The following is a 22,875-nucleotide window of genomic DNA, read 5'->3' as shown; positions in this document are numbered from 1 at the left end:
TTCACTTGCCAGTCATCCAATACCATGTAGTGCACTTGATCAATGATTTCTGGTGTTGTGACACTTTTTGGACGTCCTTCATGTGGATCATCTTCAAGGCTGGTACGGCCACTTTTAAACTCGTCAGCCCATTAATTGTCAGAAATGAAGGAGAAGAGTGCCCATAAACTTTTATGAACTTCGAATTAATTTCTTTTGGCATTAAACCTTCTTTTACAAAGAATTTTATAACTGCATGATACTCTCTTTTATACATTTCAAAGAGATGCAGACAAACACTTTTGCTTCAGACAGCTGTATAAAAAACTACTCGATAGAATGACTTGCAATTTCACATGGATGCTTATGACAGATGTACCAACTTAGGAAAAAAAAAAAAAAAACTTGCCAATAGTGTTGCCATCTATGGTCGAGGCCGAGCACTTTTTAGACCACCTTCGTATATTACTTCAGTCAAATTGGCCAATCTGTCGCTAATTAGATGCATTTCTCTGTATTGGATAGCTATATCTGCAGAAGCAGATCTCACACTGAGATAAAATGCAATTTTTACTGTTTTTGTTTTTGACAATTAATTTGTACAGCTGCATCTTATCCTGTACCAATCTTATATTGAATCCAAAAAAAAAAAACGTCACAAATGCTGTGGTCCTTCTCCATTGCCCATACCTCAACATCAGTGGCAGATTGTCTAGGCACAGAATTGGGGAAATTGTTATCAGTAATTGTATTTCTTAATTCTTTTTATATAGTCTCTCTCTCTCTCTCTCTCTCTCTCACACACACACACACACTACCTGTTTCAGATCCTGACTGTATTACATTTGCCTGGCTCATGACTGCCTATGAAAAATATACCATTCTCCATGTGCCTACATTGTTGTTTAAATTTCCCATTTCTATTCTATTATACTGGTGACAGTTTAAGAAACTTAAATCAAAATATTTGTATAATTAATTACAGTTAATTAAATATATTTTCACTTTGTTCACATGTATTTTATATTTCTTCTTCTTTCATTCCTTATAACATGAGTATTATTCAAAGATAACTTCAAGCAACCGATCACTTATCTTTATGTCAAAAGTTTATTTTTCACTTGGTTAGACTATAATAAATTTAGTTTAATCCTTTATCTAAGTGTGAGCAAACAAAGTTTGCACCTGAAAGTATCTTCAGAACTGGGGTAAGGTGGTGCAACTCGTTGCAAAGGTGGAGCAAGATAACATCACTCCTATCTCAGTATCTCCCATAATGCAAAACACATCTCCTTGTGGATATGTATAATATTATGCATTAAGGGAAGGGCCACTACCCAGACTAGTTTCGACCTTTATTGAGGTCTCTTCAGTGGGAGCTAGGCCCAAGTGGAGATACCAAGTAGAAGCATTAGCAAGGTCATCGCTAAAGGTCGAAACTAGTATTAAACTAAATTTATTATAGTCTAACCAAGTGAAAAATAAACTGTCGACATCTTCCTCTAAATCCAGAGTAATTTAATAAAAAGGTGGCACACCGTTTGGCGACTCCTGTAGGTAGAGATGACTTTGCTAATGCTTCTGCCTGGTATCTCCACTTGGTCCTGGCTCCCACTGAAGAGACCTCAATAAAGGTCAAAACTAGTCTATGTAGTGGCCTTTCCCTTGATGCATAATATTATACATATCCGCAAGGAGATGTGTTTTGCATTACGGGAGATACTGAGATAGGAGTGATGTTAGCTTGCTCCACCTTTGCAACGAGTTGCCCGGTGTTGTACCACCTTAACCCAGGCCTGAAGATACTTTCAGGTGCAAACTTTGTTTGCTCACACTTGGATAAACTAAATTTATTATTACTTATCTTTATGGATTCTAAGTATGAAACTCAGATTTTCAGCAGAATAAAAACTTTTGGATATGCTTTTGCCAAAAATGTAGTTTTTTATGTGACCTAGACATAAGGTTGATGCAATTCATTATCCCAGTACCAACTGAAGCTAGGTTCTTCGGACTCATTTTTGACAGAAAACTTGCATTCCTTACACAACCCTTACACACGTTCATCAACTAAGAGAAAAGTGCAAGAGAGCACTGAATATTATCCACATGCTATTCTCTACAGAATCTCTACAGAATGAGGTACTGATCACTTAAACCAAGTGGATAGAGCAGAGTATTCAGATTTCTTACCTATTAGCTACATTGGAAGATCTGAGTCCTTTAGATGTGCTGCTGTTTTTTCTGAACATATTCTACACATAAAACTTCTACTAAAAATACACAATTTATACACACTCTGAGTTAAATGGGAAAAGTCATCTTTCCAATCTCTATTACTACTCTTTGATGTTCTACAGTTATTATTATATCATAATGAAAGCCTTAGATTTTTCTGTTTGCTTATGCTAGGTTCCCAATAATCAGAATCTTGAAATAAGACTGCAGATATATCTGCTGGATCAGCTAAATATACTTCTTAAATAACAGTCAACTCAGACCTCATCCTCCATGTTCCATTTGTCAATCTCCTATATGGACTGTGGACATTTAATAAAAGCAAAGTTAAGTGATCACTGGCAGTCATTCTGTCAGGAAACAATATCAAATTACATGAGATTAAGTTGAAATTAAGCATTAGCAATCCAGTCTACATAGAAACAGGTATTCATACATCACAGCTGTTTTACACATCTACTGAGGGTAGATGACCCACCTACATGTAAATATTATAACTCTTGATTTATTATATGTCATCATCTTCTAATGGGACGAAAGTACTTCACTTAAGAGAAAAATCCTGGCTTTTTACTAATCTGGGTAGCTCCATACACTCAAGCAGATCTCACACTCAAATAAACTACAATTTTTACCATTTTATACAGTTAATTTGTAAAGACGCATCTTATTATAAATATCTTCTCTGTGTATATATTCTGCACTGTTTCAAAATTTATTTTCCTGTACATAAGATGTTATTTACTTTTTCTGCTATTTATTTTTTACCTTGTGTATTGCTGTAACCTTTGTAATGTCACATCATGATCTTAACTGTCCTTACTCTAATAAACCTGAAACCAGTCAAAAAGGAATTCTTAAGATAAATCTTTCAAGACTTTTATGCTATTAATGGCTCTAAGTTAGCATTTATACCAAAAATTGCTTCAGTCAAGTGTGTAGTTTCTGCACTTAAAAACTAGAAAAAATAGATTCTCCATCTTAAAGAGTAGCCACAAGAATATAAAATATTTCCTTTTCTTACATAAGCGAGGCTTGCTTCGTATACTATTCACCTGCGGTATAAAGCCTAGTGCATAATAGCAGTGATTCAGAGTGATCTTGACTTTTCAGTATATGTAGATGCTGTCTTTCCTTGAATGTCATTGATGACCACATCAGCTTCAATGGAATTCTAATTAGTGTACAGAGAAAGAAGTAACCAGCTCTGATGTGTTCAGACAAGCCATTCTTTATGAGATTTCATTATACTTTATGTACTGACAAATACACATCTCTAAACAAGTAATCTGTGAAAAACAATTAAAATAAAGGAATTTAAAAAAAAATAAAGAAATGAAGGAATACAGTTAATTAATCTTGTTCAGAAAGAGTTGATATCTTTAGACTGATATCTGTATGAAATGATATTTGCCATTGTTCTCTTTATTCACTTTTTAAACTTTAACACTTGATTTTATATTTGCAGATAAGCTATATAAGAAGAAGGTTGTAACTCACCGTATTTGTAATTGTTTTATTTTCAAATAAGACTAGTTGATACATCACCCCTAAAAACAAACTTCTTGCATTCTTTCTCTACTTTCAATGTGCTCTCTCTCTCTCTCTGTACAACACTAGTTGTCAGTTATTTCCACTGATCTGATGTCACATGACATAATGAATCAGATTACTGTTCAACAATAGCTCCACAACAAAATGGATGATAGTCTGCAGCCACCAAAGCACAAAATCTTCAATAAAAAAGCATAAATATTTCATTCATATTTCTCGAAACAAGAGGAGTGATTCAGTGAAACAACAATGATTACTGCTGTTGTCATTCATCTGTTATATGTGTGTGTGTGTGTGTGTGTGTTAAAGATACCAAGCTATTTTAAACCTGGTTTTACTCCATTTCCCAAGTAAGTCAAATTTGCACCTGCAAGTCTAGCAGGTGCAAATTTGACTTACTTGGGAAATGGAATAAAACCAGGTTTAAAATAGCTTGGTATCTTTAACATATATTATACCCAAGGTAAAAAACTTTCTACACACACATATATATATAATAGGATTTATATATCAAATACATGGATGCACCTGCAGATATGACAATGTTTCTTTATATCCTAGTGTTAATTTGAGAATTAATCCATATTACATATCCATATCAGCTATCTCAGTGAACACACAGAAATTTATTTAAACATTTTTCATCATCAACTTCCTGTTATATAACCCCAAGGGATGTTCAGGTTACTGACACCACTACATGATTAAGTTTACATTATTACTAAAATCCTATCACCAATTTTTCTACAAATCAATCTGTTACTTGTGAGCACTCTAATGTTGTCATATCTAACATTTCATGCGTCTAAGACACTTCTGACTGAATCCACCTAGACCCTGGTCTTCCTCTGGGTCTCTTTCTTGCTACCTACCTTGGCATCAAACACCTGTTTTGCTAACCTTTCCCTCATCCGTTCTATTTATGTGGCCATACTACCTTAGATCAACTCTGTTTCTGTATTCTTGAATGCTAATAATGTCAAGTTCCTTTCTAATATCTTCATGTTTTAGGGATATTACATCCCATATCGTTTCTTAGCCGAATAAGAAACTCAAAGAGTTTCGTGCCGAATATAGTAGAAACTATGTAAAGTTCGGCGATTCCAAGCGTAAGCAAATACCTGGATATATCTAAATTATTAGATATATGAAGAGCCAAAACAAGTCATATGTCGCCGAATTGAAGCCTTTGGCTCTTCATATATCTAATAATTTATTAGAACACCTCTCGGCAATACTCATAAAAGGGTTGTAAGTTCTGTTCGCTACAAACTTGATATTAACTAGGTCTACCTACTCACTGATGAGACCTCAATAAAGGTTGAAACCGGTCTGGGTAGTGACCTTCTCTCATAATGTAGAACAGTAATACAGCTCCTAGGAGCTAAGTTCACATTATGGGTAAATATCAGGAATAGTGAATCGGAGCTTGCTCCACCTTTGATATGAGTTGCTTCAGCTTGCACTACCTTAAGGGTCGGTTGCTGCAGTATCCAGGTATTTGCTTACGCTTGGAATCGCCAAACTTTACATAGTTTCTACTATATTTGGCATGAAACTCTTTGAGTTTCTTATTCGGCTAAGAAACGATATGGGATGTAATATCCATTAACTTAAACAAGTCATATGTCGCCGAATTGAAGCCTTTGGCTCTTCATATATCTAATAATATCTTCATTTTTAATGTGATTCTGCCATTGGTTTACTCCCCTAATTTTTCTCAGAGCCCTCAGATCCATAACTTAAAACTAGTTTGAAAACTTTCTTGTGTACTGCTGGTTTGGTGTTTGGCTAATTTCTCTCTTATTCCATACAAATTTATTCATCTGACTACCCACCATATCTGCTTCGCTTCTTCTGTTGTCTTTCTTTTAAGGTTACACGGTGATCAGCACTCATATTTGTAAATTTAGGAACACAAAAACACACGTGTTGGACAGATTATTTTATTAATTACTAATAAAATAACACTTGACGTTTCGACCCCTATATCGAGGTCATCATCGGAAGAATACAAATGTATAAGGAACCAAGCTACATGCTCATGCCCTGTATACCGGTAAACTAAATCTACGTAGTTAATAAATCCTTTTTCCTAGCCTGACCTCTAGTGATTAAAAATAAATAAATAAATAATAAAAATAAAATAAATTAATTAAAAAAAAAATATATATATATATATATATATATATAAATAAATACAGCTGCAATAAACTGCTAAAGTCCTTATGTATTAATGTTCTTCTGGATAATTCTGATTGTTATAAAATGATTTCTTTCAGTTGCTGTTGAATGTTACAATTTGTTACAAGTTCTTGTAGTGGGATTTTTCTAAGGCTAGTTTAGGTTGTTATACAGGTTGTAGATGGGTCCTCCACATTCTTGAAATGGTTAGGCCATCATTTTTGTTGAGATTTGGGTTGTGTTTGAGCATTTCACATGACTCTTTAAATTTTCTCTCAAACCAGGTTTTGGTGCGGTGTAGGGGCATTGGCGAAAAGGGAAGTTATGTCAAAGCTGACTAATAAATCTTGGTCGTTGAGTGTAATGTTTTTAATTTTATTAATGAAATGTTGTGTATTTTGTATGTAGGAAGGGGATTGATCTACCAATTCCTTGAGTGTGGCAGCTAATTTTTTGGCTAAGTGATAATTTGGGCTGTCAATTCCTTCAACAATCGGACGAAGTGGTGTGCCTGGTTTGTGTATTTTTGGCAGGCCATAAATTCTGGGCGCATGGGCATACTGAGGTATTAATTTTTTTGTTGTTTCTTCGGGCCATGTGTGGATGGATTTGATTAATTCAGTTGTTTTCTTTTTGTTACGTTTTGTGGGGTTGTAGTTTACCATTTGGTAGGTGTTGTGGTCCGATATTAAATGGTTCATTTTTTCAATGTATGTTGTACGGTCTAAAAGGACAGTGGCATTGCCTTTATCTGCTGATTTAATGTGATTATAATTTCATGATTATACTCCCTTTTCACCAATGTCCCGATCAATGACACAATCTTGCTCCTACAGAACATATTTCCACATGACATCACGGCCCTCTTTGCCCACGTACTCCGCTCCGGATATTTCGTGTGGCAAAACAATTTTTACCTTCAAAAAGAAGGTACAGCCATGGGCTCACCACTTTCTCCCCCAATAGCTAACTTTTATATGTTAGACTTTGAGCAACGTGCTCTAGAGACAGCATGTCTAAAGCCCAAAATTTGGCTCAGATATGTCGACGATATTTTTGCCATTTGGCCCCACGGCCGCTCTAAATACATTCCTTAGCCACCTAAAAAAACAACACAAACGTATCCAATTCACCATTGAAATGGAAAAAAACAACTCTCTTCCTTTCCTAGATACACTTGTCAAATGGTCTTCCCTCTGGCTGTCTCTCCTTCTCAGTTTACCGCAAACCTATACACACACAGGCCAATACATATACAAAAATTCTTACCACCACCCAACACAAAAAACTAGGTGTCTTAAGCACCCTTAAACACAGAGCCCTAACTATTTGTTCTAACGAACAGGCTCTAAACCAGGGATACAAGATCATCAACCAAACATTTATCAAAAATGGATTCAGAAAAAAAACTATTCACAATATCCTCCATAAAGATATCAGTAAGAACAAAACAGATTTCAATAATGCTATTGCCATTCCTTATGTTAGAGGCATTTCTGAAAAAATAGACAGAACACTTTGCAAATACAACATTAAAACCACCTTTAAATCCCCAAATAAGTTAAGACGCCTACTCAGTTCTTCTAAAGATCCTCTTCCACACCTAGCACACCCAGGGGTATACAAAATACAATGCACATGTAACATACCATATATAGGGGAAACAGGGCGAACTATCCCAATCAGACAAGACGAACACAAGCGACACATTAAATAACTCCATTTTGGTAAAACCGGCCTTTCTGACCATGCACCCCAAACATACCACAGAATTGACTGGAAAAATACCAAGTCCCTACACCGCACCAAAACCTGGTTTGAGAGAAAATTTAAAGAGTCATGTGAAATGCTCAAACACAACCCAAATCTCAATAAAAATGATGGCCTAACCATTTCAAGAATGTGGAGGACCCATCTACAACCTGTATAACAACCTAAACTAGCCTTAGAAAAATTCCACTACAAGAAGACAACCTGGTGAAGTGTTTGTAACATTCAACAGCAACTGAAAGAAATCATTTTATAACAATCAGAACTATCCAGAAGAATATTAATACATGAGGACTTTAGCAGTTTATTGTAGTTGTATTTTTATATATATATGTATATATTTTTTTAAAATTAATTTATTTTATTTTATTTTTATTATTTATTTATTTATTTTTTTATCACTAGAGGTCAGGCTAGGAAAAAGGATTTATTAACTACGTAGATTTAGTTTACCGGTATACAGGGCATGAGCATGTAGCTTGGTTCCTTATACAGTTGTATTCTTCCGATGATGACCTCGATATAGGGGTCGAAACGTCAAGTTTTATTTTATTAGTAATTAATAAAATAATCTGTTCAACACGTGTGTTTTTGTGTCCCTAAATTTACAAATATGACTTCTGTTGGCTATTTCCATATTTAACCTGCTATCTTCACTAAAAATTGTGCATAAATAGCTGAATTATTTTACTTGTTCTGTAAGATCTCTATTTAGAATATAGCTGAAGTTTTCTATACTCCTATCTATTTTCATAATTTTGTCTTTTTATTGCTGATTTTTATGCCAAATTTGTTACAGTGGTTATTCAATTTAGTTAGTGAATCCTGGAGACTTGCACTATGTGTTTAGGGGTATAGCATCATCTGCATAAACTCTAAAGAGCCAAGTTTGACATCTCCAATTCTAATATCAGGCCTAATGCCACTTTCTATCATAATGTCCATCTTTGTCTTACTCCAGATTTTACGTGACACCATCATTGTATGTCCTTCAATTCTAACTGCTGATTGACAACTTAAATATAGACTATGTATTTACTCTGCATAATGTTTCATTCATCCCATATAATTATAGTCTTCAAAAGCTTTTTTCTGAGCACTTAGTCATATATGCCTTTTCCAGATCTAAAAAACTTAAGTACAGATCATGTTCCCATGATTTTTCTACTATTTGTCTTAAAGTAAAAATCTGATCTTGATGCCGTCTATTTGGCCTGAACCCAGCTCATTCTTCTCCAGATTTCTCTTCCATCATCTTTCTCAACCTCTTTTCTAGTATGCTTGCATAAATTTTACCTGGAACACTTAGTAGAGAAATTCTCCATAATTCTCACACTCATCTTTATTCCCCCTTTTTTTTTTTTTTTTTTTGATAGATGGGTAGTACTATGAGAGCTCTACTAAGTGTAGCCACTGCAGAACTTTTATACTTAAGCATTTCTGGTCGAATATCATCTACTCCATATGCATCTTTTTCAGCAGAACAAAATTAATAAGAAGTCACGTGGATTTTAGTGATAATATACAACTTAAATATGAAAATATATGAATGAATCAGAACATTTTACAGTGTCATATGTGTTTGGTAGGATGGAGAGTAGTATATCTAGAATGATGATACATAATAAGGGAAATAATTTCTTGAACATTTTTAATTTTCCGCAGAATGCAAATGATTTCAGAACATGGTAGCATAGGTATTATATTATTATATATAATTATTGAAGTAAAGCGCTGTTTTGAATATTTATATCAAATTCTTTTCAGGAGTATAAACATATATAGGAGAAACAAGCCGATACAACTTTGCATTAAACTACAATAAGATTAACCCTTAATTGGCCTCACCTCTCGTGATAATTTAAAAAACAAAAATCATCAGATGAATTACAGGTAGAGATTTTAGCTAGTAATGACTTAGAATCCAGTTATTAGCATCAAATATGAGAAAGTTAATCTTTGTGACATTAGGAAATGTTACTCTTATTATATCCCCATGAATTATGAAGCAACTATTATACATTTATATTTTAAATCATGTTATTAGCAGTATTATAAGTAGAAATATTAACATCAGTATTCCTTTGAATACTAAAGTACTTTGTAGGTGCTGTGAACTTGGAAAAAAAAGGGCTGCTACAGATGCCTGGAAGCTTATTATTTGGGGGAGGGCAGTATGATTAAGAAATACATACTTGCACCTTTAGAGATGTATGAATGATTAGTTTCTGTTTTATCATCAAAGGGTTTGTAGGGTACAGAAGTTAGTTGATAGGCAGAAAAAAGAGAATATGGGAAAAAAAAAAAGCGATTTGTTACTGAAATGGTCTTCCCTGGAAATCAAGCAAGAGTGGTTAGTAAGGATGTGAGGACTTCATTTTTCACTTGGAGAGTGGTGAATAAGTGGAATGGATAGCCAGAGTTCATTGTGAATGCTTTGTCTCAAGGGCATGATAATAGATATTGTCTGGATCTCCTGTGATAAGTCTTCAGACTCCATGGAAGTTCCTATGCAATAATACTAATAATATAAAACTCCTTTAGCAACTTAATATGTTTCTGTCATTTCCTCTTTTCTGCTTATCAATTAATTTTTATAATGCACAGACCTGATACTATCTTGGTCACTTGACTATAGATCCTGTCCACCTCTTCCTCATTACCAAGACATGCAGGCACTCAGATAAGATCAGAATATTCCAGAATCCAACATACCATAAGGTTATCAAGAGGGATAATAACTTTATTATTTAAACATCTAAGTGATTATCTGTACTGTTTTGCCCATTTTTGCATTTTTTCCCCTGAACTTAAACTCCCTCCTCCACCACCACCACTCCCAAATTCTTGGCCTCATGAATTTCTTTCAGTTCAGGCCTGTTAAAAATTTAGCATAAAGATTAGATTTATATGTTAAAAATAATGGCATCCTTCATATTTTGGGAAAATATTTAATATTATTTCAGTAATATTTTGATATCCTTTGAGCATTGTTAGCATACTACTGCATGCACAGCTACAGTAAAACAAAGATCCAACAACTTGTAACCTTTTCTGCCCAAAGTAACTTGATACTTTGTCGCATTGAACTGGCAACTATTATCCTTTGCCTCAAGCATTCACATCATCCTGCAATATCTCTACGTTTTTGTTTACTATTACCTTCAGACGAAGAAATTCACCTGATACTCCAGGTTGGGGCTGACAACTCCCATCTCATAAAAAATCTGCTAATCACTAAACTTGTACCAAGTAATCTTCGCTGGACAGACTTAGATTGTGAATCTTGGAATGTGAGAAGCATGTACGGAGTTGGAGCATTTCAAGATATCATACATGAATGAAATAAATATGAAATGGATATAGTAGCAGTACAAGAGACGATGGATAGGAGAAGGCAATTTGAAGAAAGAGAACCTTCTTCTACTTTATTGTGAAAACAACTCTGATCATGAATTTGGAACAGGTTTCATCATTAGGAAAAAAAAATTGTATTCACTGTTGATCGAATTTGAAGCTTTAATGAAAGAATAAACAAACTAAGGGTACAAGCAATATACATGCAACTGCAGAAGCTGCAGAGGATCAAATAAATGATGAATTCTATGAAAAACTGGAACTAATGCTCAAAAACATTCCACGATATGATATAATCATTTTATTGGGAGATTTCAGTGCAAAAATTGGAAAAGAAGAAATATATAAAAAAATTATTGAAAACCAAAGCCCTCACATAGAGACAAATATTAATGGAAAAAGAATAATTAATTCGGCTGCATCCAGAAATTTAATAATAAGCAGCACTATGTTAATGAGGAAGAATATACAGAAACAAACGTGTAAATTTCCTGATGGACATACATTCTTAAGGTTAAAATAAACAAGTATTTTTCAGCACATACAAATCAACTGAGATACAATATTAACAAACTAGATATAAAAGTAGAGAGAAGAAAATATCAGTGTGAATTAAACCAGAAATTGAAAAATATGCAACTAGCAGGGCCATACTTGAACTTTTCCAAAGACAGGTGGGATTCTTAAATTTTCCCTAATTTTTCAGGGCCCATAGCTAGATATTGTGATATGTAGATGATATATTCCTTGTTGGAGAAAATGCTTAAAAATGTTAGAACACCATTAGAAAACTCAAAATTGCTGCTAAAAAACTAGGATTAGAAATAACAAGGATAAAACTGAATATTTAAATGTATGCAGAAATTGCAATCAAGCAGAAAATGACCAGACCATTGATAACCTGAAATTTAGAAGTGCCACCTCCTTCAAATATCTTGGAACATTGATTACTCGAGATAATTAAATGTTGTTGAGTTCACTGAAGAGCTTCTAGATATGACCGTGGGCCTGTAAAACTGCTTTGGCAATCCCTTGAACTTTGATGGAGTAGAGCTTTTCTGTAGGATTATTGTCAATTTTCTGTAGAGCAGCTGCTTACTGGACAAGAATAGATATGGGCAGGTGTTAGCTCGACCCCTGGACAGTTCTTGCTTGTTTCATAACTTCTAATACCGTCTGAATGAATTTTCACCTTTAAAGTGTTCTGTCCTTAGTCTGTTGATGATTGTGGTTATTTCTCTATTTTCATTTATTTTGCTGGTTTCATTCTTCTTCTTGGTAGTTTGTTTTACCAGTCTTATTTTTGTGACAGTTTGCATCAGTTAGCGATAGTGGGTGTAATTTTTGAGGTAAGAATTTTGCTTCTTTGGCTAGTCTGTCTGCTCTCTCATTGCCGTCAATATTTACATGAGCTGGTATCCATTGTAGTGTTCAGTTTTTATTTTTCAAATTTAAAGTGTTAGTTGTTCATGAATTTCATGTGTGAGTTTTGTTTTTCGATTTTTTAATGCTTCAAGTGCAGATTTTGAGTCGCTGTAGATGGTTATTCTTTCTCTAATATTTATTACTGGATTAGAGAGATAGAACTTGAGAGCTGCTTGTATGGCTGTTAGTTCACAAGTGAAGTTGAAGATATTTTGCCAGCTGTGGTTTTGATATGCATTTCCTCACCTCCAGGTAGATTATAAAAACCCCTTGCTCCTTCACCGTTGAGAGCTTCATCAGATGATCCATTAGTGTAGGCAATGACATGGTTTAGATTATTTAAGCGGTGTATAGTGTCAAGTCCTTTTCTTTTATTTACCTGCTGTGAGTCCTTTTCTGAACATGGTTCTAGGTGATTTAAGTTAATCATTGTGTTTTTTGGTAGTTTAGTGAAAAAGAATGGCTCTTTGCTTATTTCAATGTACAGGTGCTTGAAGTCTATCTGTTTTCTAATTTTATGATCATATTGTAAAGTACATGATCTCTTTAGTCTAGATTTTCCAGTCCAGACATCGCAAGCCCTGAATAAGATGTGATCCTGTTGTCGGCTCCTGATTCTGTTAGTGAACTTAACTGTGGACAGTTTTCTTCTGTTATGCGAAGAGCCCACACTTTTGTTGAGCTTTTAAGTTATTTGTGGGTAAGACTGCACATATGATAATTTTTGCTACTCGTGATTGTACTCTGTCAAGCTTTTCTTTTGAGCTAGTGGAAGCTGGAGCCCAGATTGTTGAGGCAAATTCCATAGTGGGTTGTATGAGTGCTGTATATGTAGTTTTGAGTGTCTTCAGTTTTGCACCCCACTTTGTTCCAGAAAGCCTTTTGATGATATTAAGCTTTTTAAGAGCTTTATTAGATATATTTGTGATATGGGTTGTAAATCTTAGTTCAGTATCTAGGGTTTGGCCTAAGTATTTGGAGACTATTTTTCCTATTTTGGTATTATATATTTTGATTTGGGAGGTTGTAATTGCATCTATTTTTTTCTATCAGTGGAGAAGATACTAAGTTTTTTATGGGTTTATCTGTAATTTGAGTTTCTTTGCCCATCTTTCTAAGCCTTTTATTGATGTACTAGGGGAGTTTATCCCCCCCCCCTCGTGTCCAGACTGGTAGGCCAGTTCTCTTTGAATTCTGATGACTCGAAAGGGGTTCCACTACCTGGCGCCTACGGCACCCAATCCCCCGAGTTCCGGACTGGCAGGCCGGTTCTCAAATCAGGAAACAGCACCCGTTGCGCCAGATGACCTTCTTCCATCTGTTGAGGGTCCATTGCTGACACTCCTTGGCCCATGCAAGGCATTATTTGCTATGCCTAGCCATCATCATCATCATCATGAGCAACCTTGTTGGTCTCTGGCTATGGCATCCCAGGCAAAGCAAGGTAAAACACATGATGCAAGCTGGAATGGGTTGAACTGTTGTACTGGTGGGTGAGCTGTGTGGCTGTTTCACGTTAAGATACCAGTCCTGACACCCGACACTCACCTCTAGGATCAACCACGAATGGCTGACCAATGTGACCCATTCTGCTGGATGTTTGTTCATGGGTAATCCAGTCCTTGTTTACCCTTAATACAGTAGTATAGAAGCAACCAACAATTGTTGCAGTTTCCAAAATACTGGCACCTGCCCTCCAGGCCCCAACTATCTACCTGCAGCGAAATTGGCTTACGTTGCCATGTTTCTCCATTACTGGCAAATGTTTGCTGATTACATACAGAGAGTAATTGAAAATTCCACATGCTGTGCTGCCTTACAAGAAATTAAGCTGCATGATCACCCTTTCCAGTTGGAAGCCGATTAGCAATGGACAAATTCTTTGATATCACCAGATCCAGCACTTTTGAACCCTGAGTCCCCTATATCACATGCTAATGTGGGAACAGAGGTGGATGAATTGGAGATTCTTAGGATATTGCAGAATCTCAATGTAAATACAGCTGTGAGATTAGATGGGATATCAGGTAGGATTTTGTGAGAATGTTCAAGGGAACTGGCCTCTGACTGGGCTCTTTAATTTAAGTTTCATCTCTGGTAGAGTTCCAAGGGGGCAAAATAATTTTCTTGCATAAGAGAGGTTTTAAAACTGCAGTAGTAAATTATAGACCAGTCAGTATCATAGGCATGGTGGTAAAAGTATAGAAAAATTGGTATAAAAAAGAATTCTAGAATTTGTAGATAAAATAATGGGTAAATGTGATACTATATGAGAGTCAACATGGCTTTGTGAAGGGTTGGTCATGCCTTAGTAATTTACTAACTTTTTATAGTATTGGCTTGCTCACATTTTATAATAATGTTACAGATAAAACAAACAAGTGGAATGGATACACCATAGAAAGTATCTAAGTTGGAGGATATGAAATGGAGTACAGCAATCCCTCGATTAATGCGCCTAATGCGTTCTTTAAAACAGGTGCATTAATCGAAAACGCACTAATCGAATATAATAACCTATGGGGAAAATGTATAATTCTTTCCTCAGATTTCTTTTTTGACCCTTAAGTTTTTTTATAAAAGAATTAGAGTATGTCTCAGGGCCTAGTTAAAAGAAAGCCATGAAGCTGAAAGACAATAAAACATATTCAGAATATAAATTTATTCTGCTTCTTAACAGAGAATTGAACTAACATAGTGTGGTGGGCATTCTGTTTTCTTTTTTTCATACAACTGACGGTATGGCCCTCATGCAAATTTTACTGGTTCTCCCTTCACCAGGGTCAGTCTCTAAGCATTGCTGCTTAAAAACTTCGATTGTACGAAAACTATTTTTAAATTGTTTCTGTGAAACCTCTTTGGGCTTGTCAGTGATTAAATTTTCTTCATATTCTTCAGGATCTTCCTGCTGTGCATCTAAATTTAGTAGGTCGGAATCACTCAATTTCTCAGAATGAGATTTAATTAACTTAGATTCATTTGAAACCCTCTAAAATCATTTGCACAATGTGGAAGAATGTGCTTCCTAACGGCTCGCATATTGCTAGCAGTAATTTCATTTGACTTTGCGACTTTATAACCAGGCTGAGATTTCTCTGATTTGGCTAGAAAAGTCTTGGAAGGCATTCGCTTCCAAAAAAAGGCCGGTTTCATTGACATTAAATATTTGTTGATCACAATAGTCTCCCTTCTTACACAATTTTCTTCAAAATCTCTGGATATCTCCTTATCTGCACTTGCGGCTTCGCCTGTGATTAGAACATTACGTAGGCTATTTCTCTTTTTGAAACATTCAAATTACCCAGCACTAGCGTGGAATTCTTTTTTCTTTTCCATCATTGATAGCTCTTTCAAGGTTGCAAAGAGGTTTAATGCTCATGATTTAATAAGGCCAGTGTTTAGCAGGATTCATTTTTGGTTACAATCTTCGATCCATGTAAAAAGAGGTCTCTCTAATTCAAATCATTATAATACTTTGATTTTGAGTGCATGCATGATGAACTTGAAGCAGCCTTACCTTTCCCTTTCAGCAGTTGATTCACCCATTTTTGTGTTCTTGTCCTATCTTTGCTCTGGACTCGCCTTGTTCATTTTTCTTTATTATTTCAAGTTTTTCTTCTAATCAGATTACTTTTCCAATCATTTTCGCACTTCTATTTTTTGCTTACTAATTGTTTTACTCATGATTAAAGGTGAGGAAAATAATTTAAAATAAAAAAGTAAGGAAAAAGATATGATCAGCAAAATGCTATGTAAAGTCATAGCATAAATTATGCATACATTTTAGCCATAAATTTGGAACATAGTGTACATGGAAATGTGTAGTATGCCATTAAAAAATAACTTTGTAAAATGTTTCAAATCGGTAACTAAATTGTTTTTCATCCTGGTGAGTAATTTTTTAAAATAGTTAGCCATAAAAAATGTATAGATCGAAAATGTTTTAAATCTGTAACATTTATTTTTAAGATGTATATAGGCGCACTAATCAAATTTGGATATAGAAGAAAATTAAGCACTAATCAGGGGGTGCATTAATCAAGAGATTGCTGTATAAACAATTACTCTGAGTTTTACAATGGTTTTGCTGGATTTTTCAAAAGCATTTGACAGAATACTACATGGAACTCTGTTATGCAAATTAGAACAAATGGAGATGGATATGACACTTGTTAAGTGGATAAGAGGGTGGCTGCTGGACAGATATCAGAAAGGGGTATATGGAGGGGCACAATTGAGGCAAAAATAAGTGACTAGTGGAGTACCTTGAGGTTCATTGTTGTGACCATTGCTGTTTAATTTGTACATAAATGATATCGGAAATAGCCTGAAAGGAAATGTTCAGTTGCTTGCTGATGATGTGAAATTAGGTAGAGTAATAGTTAATTAAGATGATGTTGAGAGCTTGCATGAAGATTTAAATAGGCTGTCAGTATGGGCAAAAGATAATGGGTGTCAGTTCAGTATGGAGAAATGTAAAGTTATGCGTTTTGGGATAAATAGATTACAAGCCGTGTGTCACATTGATGATACTGTACTCCAGGAAATAGATGAAGCTAGAAATTTATGGGTGGTGGTAGACAGAGTTAAAGTTTAGAAGACATATTGCTAAGGTAGCCCGAGAAACCCAGGGGATCAAGCCTGGTCCCCTGGGTTTCTTGGGGATGAGGAAGCAATGGAGAGGATTCAGAGTCGAGTGACAAAGTGGTAAGTGACCCGTGGAATGTTCCCTATGAGTATAGATAGAAGGTGTGTGGATTGCAGAAGTTGGTTGATAGGAGAAAAAGAGGGGTTATGATAGAAACATTTAAGTTGCTTAAAGGATTTTATAAAATAGATGTAGGGAAAAAGGGAAAATGTTTCAGCATTTGGCTAGAGGTCATCCCTGGAAGTTGAATAAAGGTGTGGTTAGTAGGGGTGTGAGAACTAGATTTTTGCTTGTCACATTGATATCTCCATAAGGTACTCTCCTTGAACCTGTTAATGGGTTCAAGGGGAGGTATGATAGATCGCATGGATATATTGGGTTTCATGCAATGCGTCTTCAGACTCCATGGAGGTGCCTGTATAATAATAAAATAATATTAATCTATATTCCACAACTATCATATTTCATACCCTTCATTGCACCCTCTTCCCTATATCTGCATCACCTTGAAAGCCAGATCTATGCAGAATAGTCCAGATGATGTCCTTCAAGGCCTTATAAAGATGCAAAAATGACTTCCTTATCCTTTTATGTCAATGTTCATTTCAGCATTGTTCTGAGTTCTGTTTGCAATCTTTACTATATAACCCTTGAATTTAAGTCTCCTATCCATCAAAACCTCATGATCCAAGATCAGTTATCTATATTTACATAATCAACAAACAGATGTATGCCTCCCATCATATTCCATCCAGTCTCATTAATGTACAGATTGAATAAAAATGGACCAGGGTTTCATTTTACAAGTAACAAGTTTTTGTTACTCTTCAGCAATTCTCATATTCATAGTAATTGTTTATACTCCATTTCATATCATTCAACTTAGATACTTTCCATGGTGTATCCATTCCCCTCACTTGCTTTATCTGTAACATTATTATAAAATGTGAGCAAGTTACTCAAACCTGACCTTCCATTAATAAACCCATGCTGTTCATTGCAGAGTATAGATTATTTGTCATTAGTTTAATACGAGGGCTGTTCAATAAGTAATAAGACTAATTTTACTGTCGAGAAACCACTCATCACAATATTAATTTCTGTGGAATAAAGAAATGTTGCTGTCTGTATTAATAAAAGAGGTTGATAGATGGCGTATACGGGCTGATGTGCCAGAGTGTCACGTGACTAAACGCAAGCTTGTTTCGGCGTGCCTACGAGCCGTGACCCGTTGTCAAAATGGAAGCGTCCTTGGAACAGCGTTATGCGATTAAATTTTGTGTGCGTTTGCAAAAATCGGCATCGGACACTTTTAACATGATACACGAAGCTTTCCATGATGAAGCAATGTCGAGGGCAAGTGTTTTTCGCTGGCATAAAACTTTTAAGGAAGGAAGGCAAAATGTGGAAGATCTTGAACGTGAGGGAAGACCTTCAACGTCCATCACAGAGACAATGATCAACACAGCAGCGATTATCATCAAGGAGGATCGCAGAATTACAGTACACCAGCTGCATGTTGACCTGAATATTTCTGTTGGAAGTGTTCACTCAATCATGGCTGAACATTTGGGACTGAAACGTGTTTGTGCCCGATGGATTCCCAAAGTCTTGACACCGGAGCAAATGCAGCATCGAGTGGATGTGTACATAGAATGAAAGAAAGACTGGAACAAGAAGGCGACAACTTCTTAAAATGGATCATTACAACAGATGAAGCTTGGTTGTATCACTATGACCCTACAATGAAACAACAAAGCAGTGAATGGAAGCATCCGTCTTCACCTACCCCCAAGAAAGCAAAAACTGTAAAATCGGCTGGTAAAGTTATGACCATAATGTTTTTTGACTACGAAGGCATTGTTTACCAACACGCTGTAGAACCCAGGAATACTGTAAACGGCTCATACTATGCGGATGTTTTACGGACAATGGTACAGCACGTCAAAAGGAAGCGTCCATTGCTGAAGAATGGCTTCTTATTGCACCACGATAATGCAAGGCCACATATTGCTGGTTGTGTAGTGGATGTTTTGCAGAAGAACAACATAGATATCCTACCACGCCCTCCATACAGTCCTGATCTCGCATCGTGCGATTTCTGGCTGTTTCCTTAGTTCAAGAAACCACTAAGAGGCCACCATTTCGAAAGCAACAAAGCATGTGTAAAAGCTGTGGAGGCGGTTTTGAAAGAACTCTCAAAAAACAGACTTTCACATGTGTTTAAGAAGTGGACGCAACGTTGGGATAAATGCATTTTGTCTCACGGTAGTTACTTCGAAAAAGACCATGTAAATGATGACGATTAAAGGTAATCTGTTTTCTGTATAAATATAGTCTTATAACTTATTGAACAGTCTAAGTACTTTTAAAAAAAAAATCCTTTGTCAACCCATTTTTTTCGTGCAAGCTCTCACCATCTTTCTCAAAATTCTCAGTACTGCTTGAGAGATGCTGATAGTTAGATACATCACCTCCCTTGCATAAATGTATTACTACAAACTCTTTTCAGTTCAGTGGAATCTTTCCTGTGCTGAGTCTCTAGTTATACTGTCATGTCAACCCATTGACATGATAGTATAACTAGTTGAGTATATGATATGGAACTTAATGTTACACTACACTACACTGAACAATGCACTCAGGTGCATTGAGGGAAGGCTATAGGAGATGATGGGATTTCAGCACAGATGCTAAGGGATGTTCACAAGAATTGGAACATTAAATTCCATATCATATACTCCATATTGATAGCTCTTAGTAACGTGGGCACTCATTAAGTCTCTTCTGCATTTACCAGAGACTTACCCGGTCCAGCTGGCTGAGTGGTTAGGGTATCTGCTCTCTAGCCAAAAGGCTGCGGGTTTGAATCCCATGTTGGGCATGGATGTTTGTGATTGTCTGTGAAAATACTAGTGGTGGGCAGTAGATGGTGTTGGTGGTGGAGATAGAGAGTTGTGGAGTAATCCCTCCCTCGATGAGTCTTTGGACTCCCTGGAGGTATCACATAATAATAATATAATAATTACCAGGTATGCAGACACATGCCATGTTCATTCAGTAGGATTATTCTTTCACAGTCATTATTTCTTTTACTTGCAGCATGATAATTCTTTTGGGTTCTTCTTGGCATGCAGAACTAATTTTTTCTATTCAGACTTGCTTTCCATACAATACTTGTAATTTTTTTTTGGCCTGAGCTTTGTAATTTTCATAATTAAACAAAGTAGTTCCTTTTATCCTGATATCCCCTTACTTTCAGTCTTCTTCGTGTACTCATCTGTGTAACCTCTTTGGTTCAGTTGGATAGCTTGCACATCTTGATTATTATTTAATTCCTTTCTTATGTAGATATCCTTTGTTTGAACCTAATAATGATGAACTTGGTGAACACACAGTCATCCTATCTTTACACTCACCATGAGAAAAATTATTCCACTTCACAAATGGTGGGGGAAGACTTATGCTACAAATTATTGGCCAGTCTGTGTGTCTGGAGTTGTGTAAGAGAAATTGGTGAAAACTAGGATCCCTTGAATTGGGTTGATAGTAGCAGATTTTTCAAAGGCTTTTGATAGATTGGTAACTAAACTGAAATGGTTCAGTGGGTTGTGTGTGCGAGAGCGTTATCTCAAAAGAAGGTCACTTGCAGAGTACTGTAGGGTCTGTCTTAGGGCTATTATTGTTTAATTTGTATGTTAATATCGGGTCAGGCTTAACTGGAGATATGCAGTTACTTGTTGATGCAAAGTTGACAAGAACTCTGAGTAGTAGAGCAGATTTTGTGGCCTTGCAGGAGAACGAACCTCAGTAGAGTGTGAGTAGAGCTCTCAGTTTATATAAGGCCTTGATCAGTCAGCATATGAACTACTGTGTGCTGATTTGGTCATCTGGTTTTTCAAGGGAATGAAGATAGATTGAGGGAATGCAACTTGTAAATACAAGGACTGGGGAGAGGCAAATACGCTTTCCAGCCAACTGGATGCGTATTTGCCTTCCACTCTAGTATAGATGTTTGTCTATGGGTGGTAGATGATTATCATTGCCTGGTGCAAGATCTCCATCCTGTTTATTAGAGATCTGAAGTGTAATGGAGAAGTACAATGTTTAGTTTCTAAAGTAGGATTTCCAGATTATCTAACTCACTATCTATCTGCTGTGCAAACATAAGTTTACAATCTTTAATAGATGGCATTTGCATAAAAAAATTATGTTCTAAATGCTGACTTTCAACTATATATTATTCTATGTTCTGCTTTCAGGTTCTACAAATCTCAAATAAAAGCCCGTGTTATATTTTTATGATTTTTCAGCTATTTTGTATCTGTTTTTTAACTGGAGCAGTGAAATCAGAATTAATGATGAGTAGTGAAGAATGTTTTGATTATTAGACAGTACTGAGATAAATACATAATTAGTGTTTTTTAGTAATTAGTAATTATTGACATTTTAATAATAAGATATTTTTAAATATACAGATCAACATTAAAATTATCCCTTTTTGTAATTAGTTCATCTCATTTTTTTTTTTTTTTAATAAATGGATATCAGACACATAACAAGAGTATTAATTTTTAGATGCAAGTTTGGACAACTTGGGGCTGGTCGGAGTCAGTTTAATTCTCCTCATGGCTTTTGTCTTGGTGTAGAAGAAGAAATTATAGTTGCTGATACGAATAATCATCGTATTCAAGTATTTGATAAAACTGGAGAATTCAGATATCAGTTTGGAATACCTGGCAGAGAAGAAGGCCAGCTCTGGCATCCAAGAAAGGCAAGTTTCCTTTGAAAAATCATTGGTGTTTTTATATTGTGGATTACAGTAGATTTCTGCTTAATTGAATAACATATGCTCTTTAGATAGTATATGAATATTAAATGGTATGGATCACAACATGTATGTACAACTGGTATTTTTACTATGTCTCAAAAATTATCTTTGTAACTGTTTTCTAGAAATGTAAAATTTGTATTTTTCTAAGTTTTTGCAACTTTTATCAAGCTTTTAATTTCTCAAACTGATTAATGGATTGTTATGAGATTGGTATCAGGAAAACAGAGGTATACGAAGTTAATTTAATGAATTTGGAGCTGGATGGTATATGAGTATTGGCCAGTAGCTGCTTGTATTTATAAATGAATAGAGGGAGGTGGATCAGTGGTACCAGTTGAATGAAGGAGCCAACATCTATGAAAAAACCTATTGAAAAGATATAACACAAAGGTAAATCATCTGTGAGGAAGAAGTTGGAGAAAGTCAGAGAGAGAGAGAGTACAGCTATTAAAGGGAGAGCTTCTTCTGGATGTGATTAAGCATTCTTAGGAAAGTTTTTAGTGCCACCCTAGATGCAAGAAAATATTCTATGATTTGGTGGATGTGGGATTTATAGTGTTAGGAAGAATGCCAAGCTTTTTGGAGTCTATAAATGAAATGTGTCCAGTCGGGATGGGCTAGATGTTGAAAATCAGTCCAAGAAGAGAAAAAAAACTGATCTTCACTTGTCAGTGGAATGTTGTTAGAAATGAGGGAAAGTAAGCATAGTCTTAGTAATGTTTTCTTAGTATTAAAATTTACTAAATTACCTTCACAGCATTGAGAATAGCTAGAAGATTGGTGTTTAAGGCATTGGCCATAGATCATCTTGAATTGAATCAGCTGAATATTTCAAGGTTTTTTGAATGATGAAGAAGAATGGTGTGTACTGTCATCAGTAAAGCTG

At 35.5% G+C, this 22,875-nt stretch overlaps 1 protein-coding gene across 2 annotated transcripts in view; it reads left to right on the top strand.

The window, feature by feature from the left end:
* The window catches only part of LOC150104731 (protein meiotic P26-like), a 298,850-nt gene that overhangs the window by 237,330 nt on the left and 38,645 nt on the right, over window positions 1–22,875 (top strand). For both annotated transcript variants that reach the window (XM_090395315.1, XM_090395314.1), the window contains exon 10: window positions 21,734–21,929. In XM_090395315.1, the coding sequence (XP_090251441.1) occupies window positions 21,734–21,929 (196 nt within the window). The remainder of the gene's footprint in view (window positions 1–21,733; window positions 21,930–22,875) is intronic.

This window comes from Typopeltis vanoorti, chromosome 7, assembly GCF_054136105.1.
Source record: "Typopeltis vanoorti isolate ZY-2024b chromosome 7, IOZ_Tvanoo_1.0, whole genome shotgun sequence".
Classification (NCBI taxonomy): Eukaryota; Metazoa; Arthropoda; class Arachnida; order Uropygi; family Thelyphonidae; genus Typopeltis; species Typopeltis vanoorti.
This window is presented reverse-complemented; position numbering and strand designations above follow the sequence as displayed.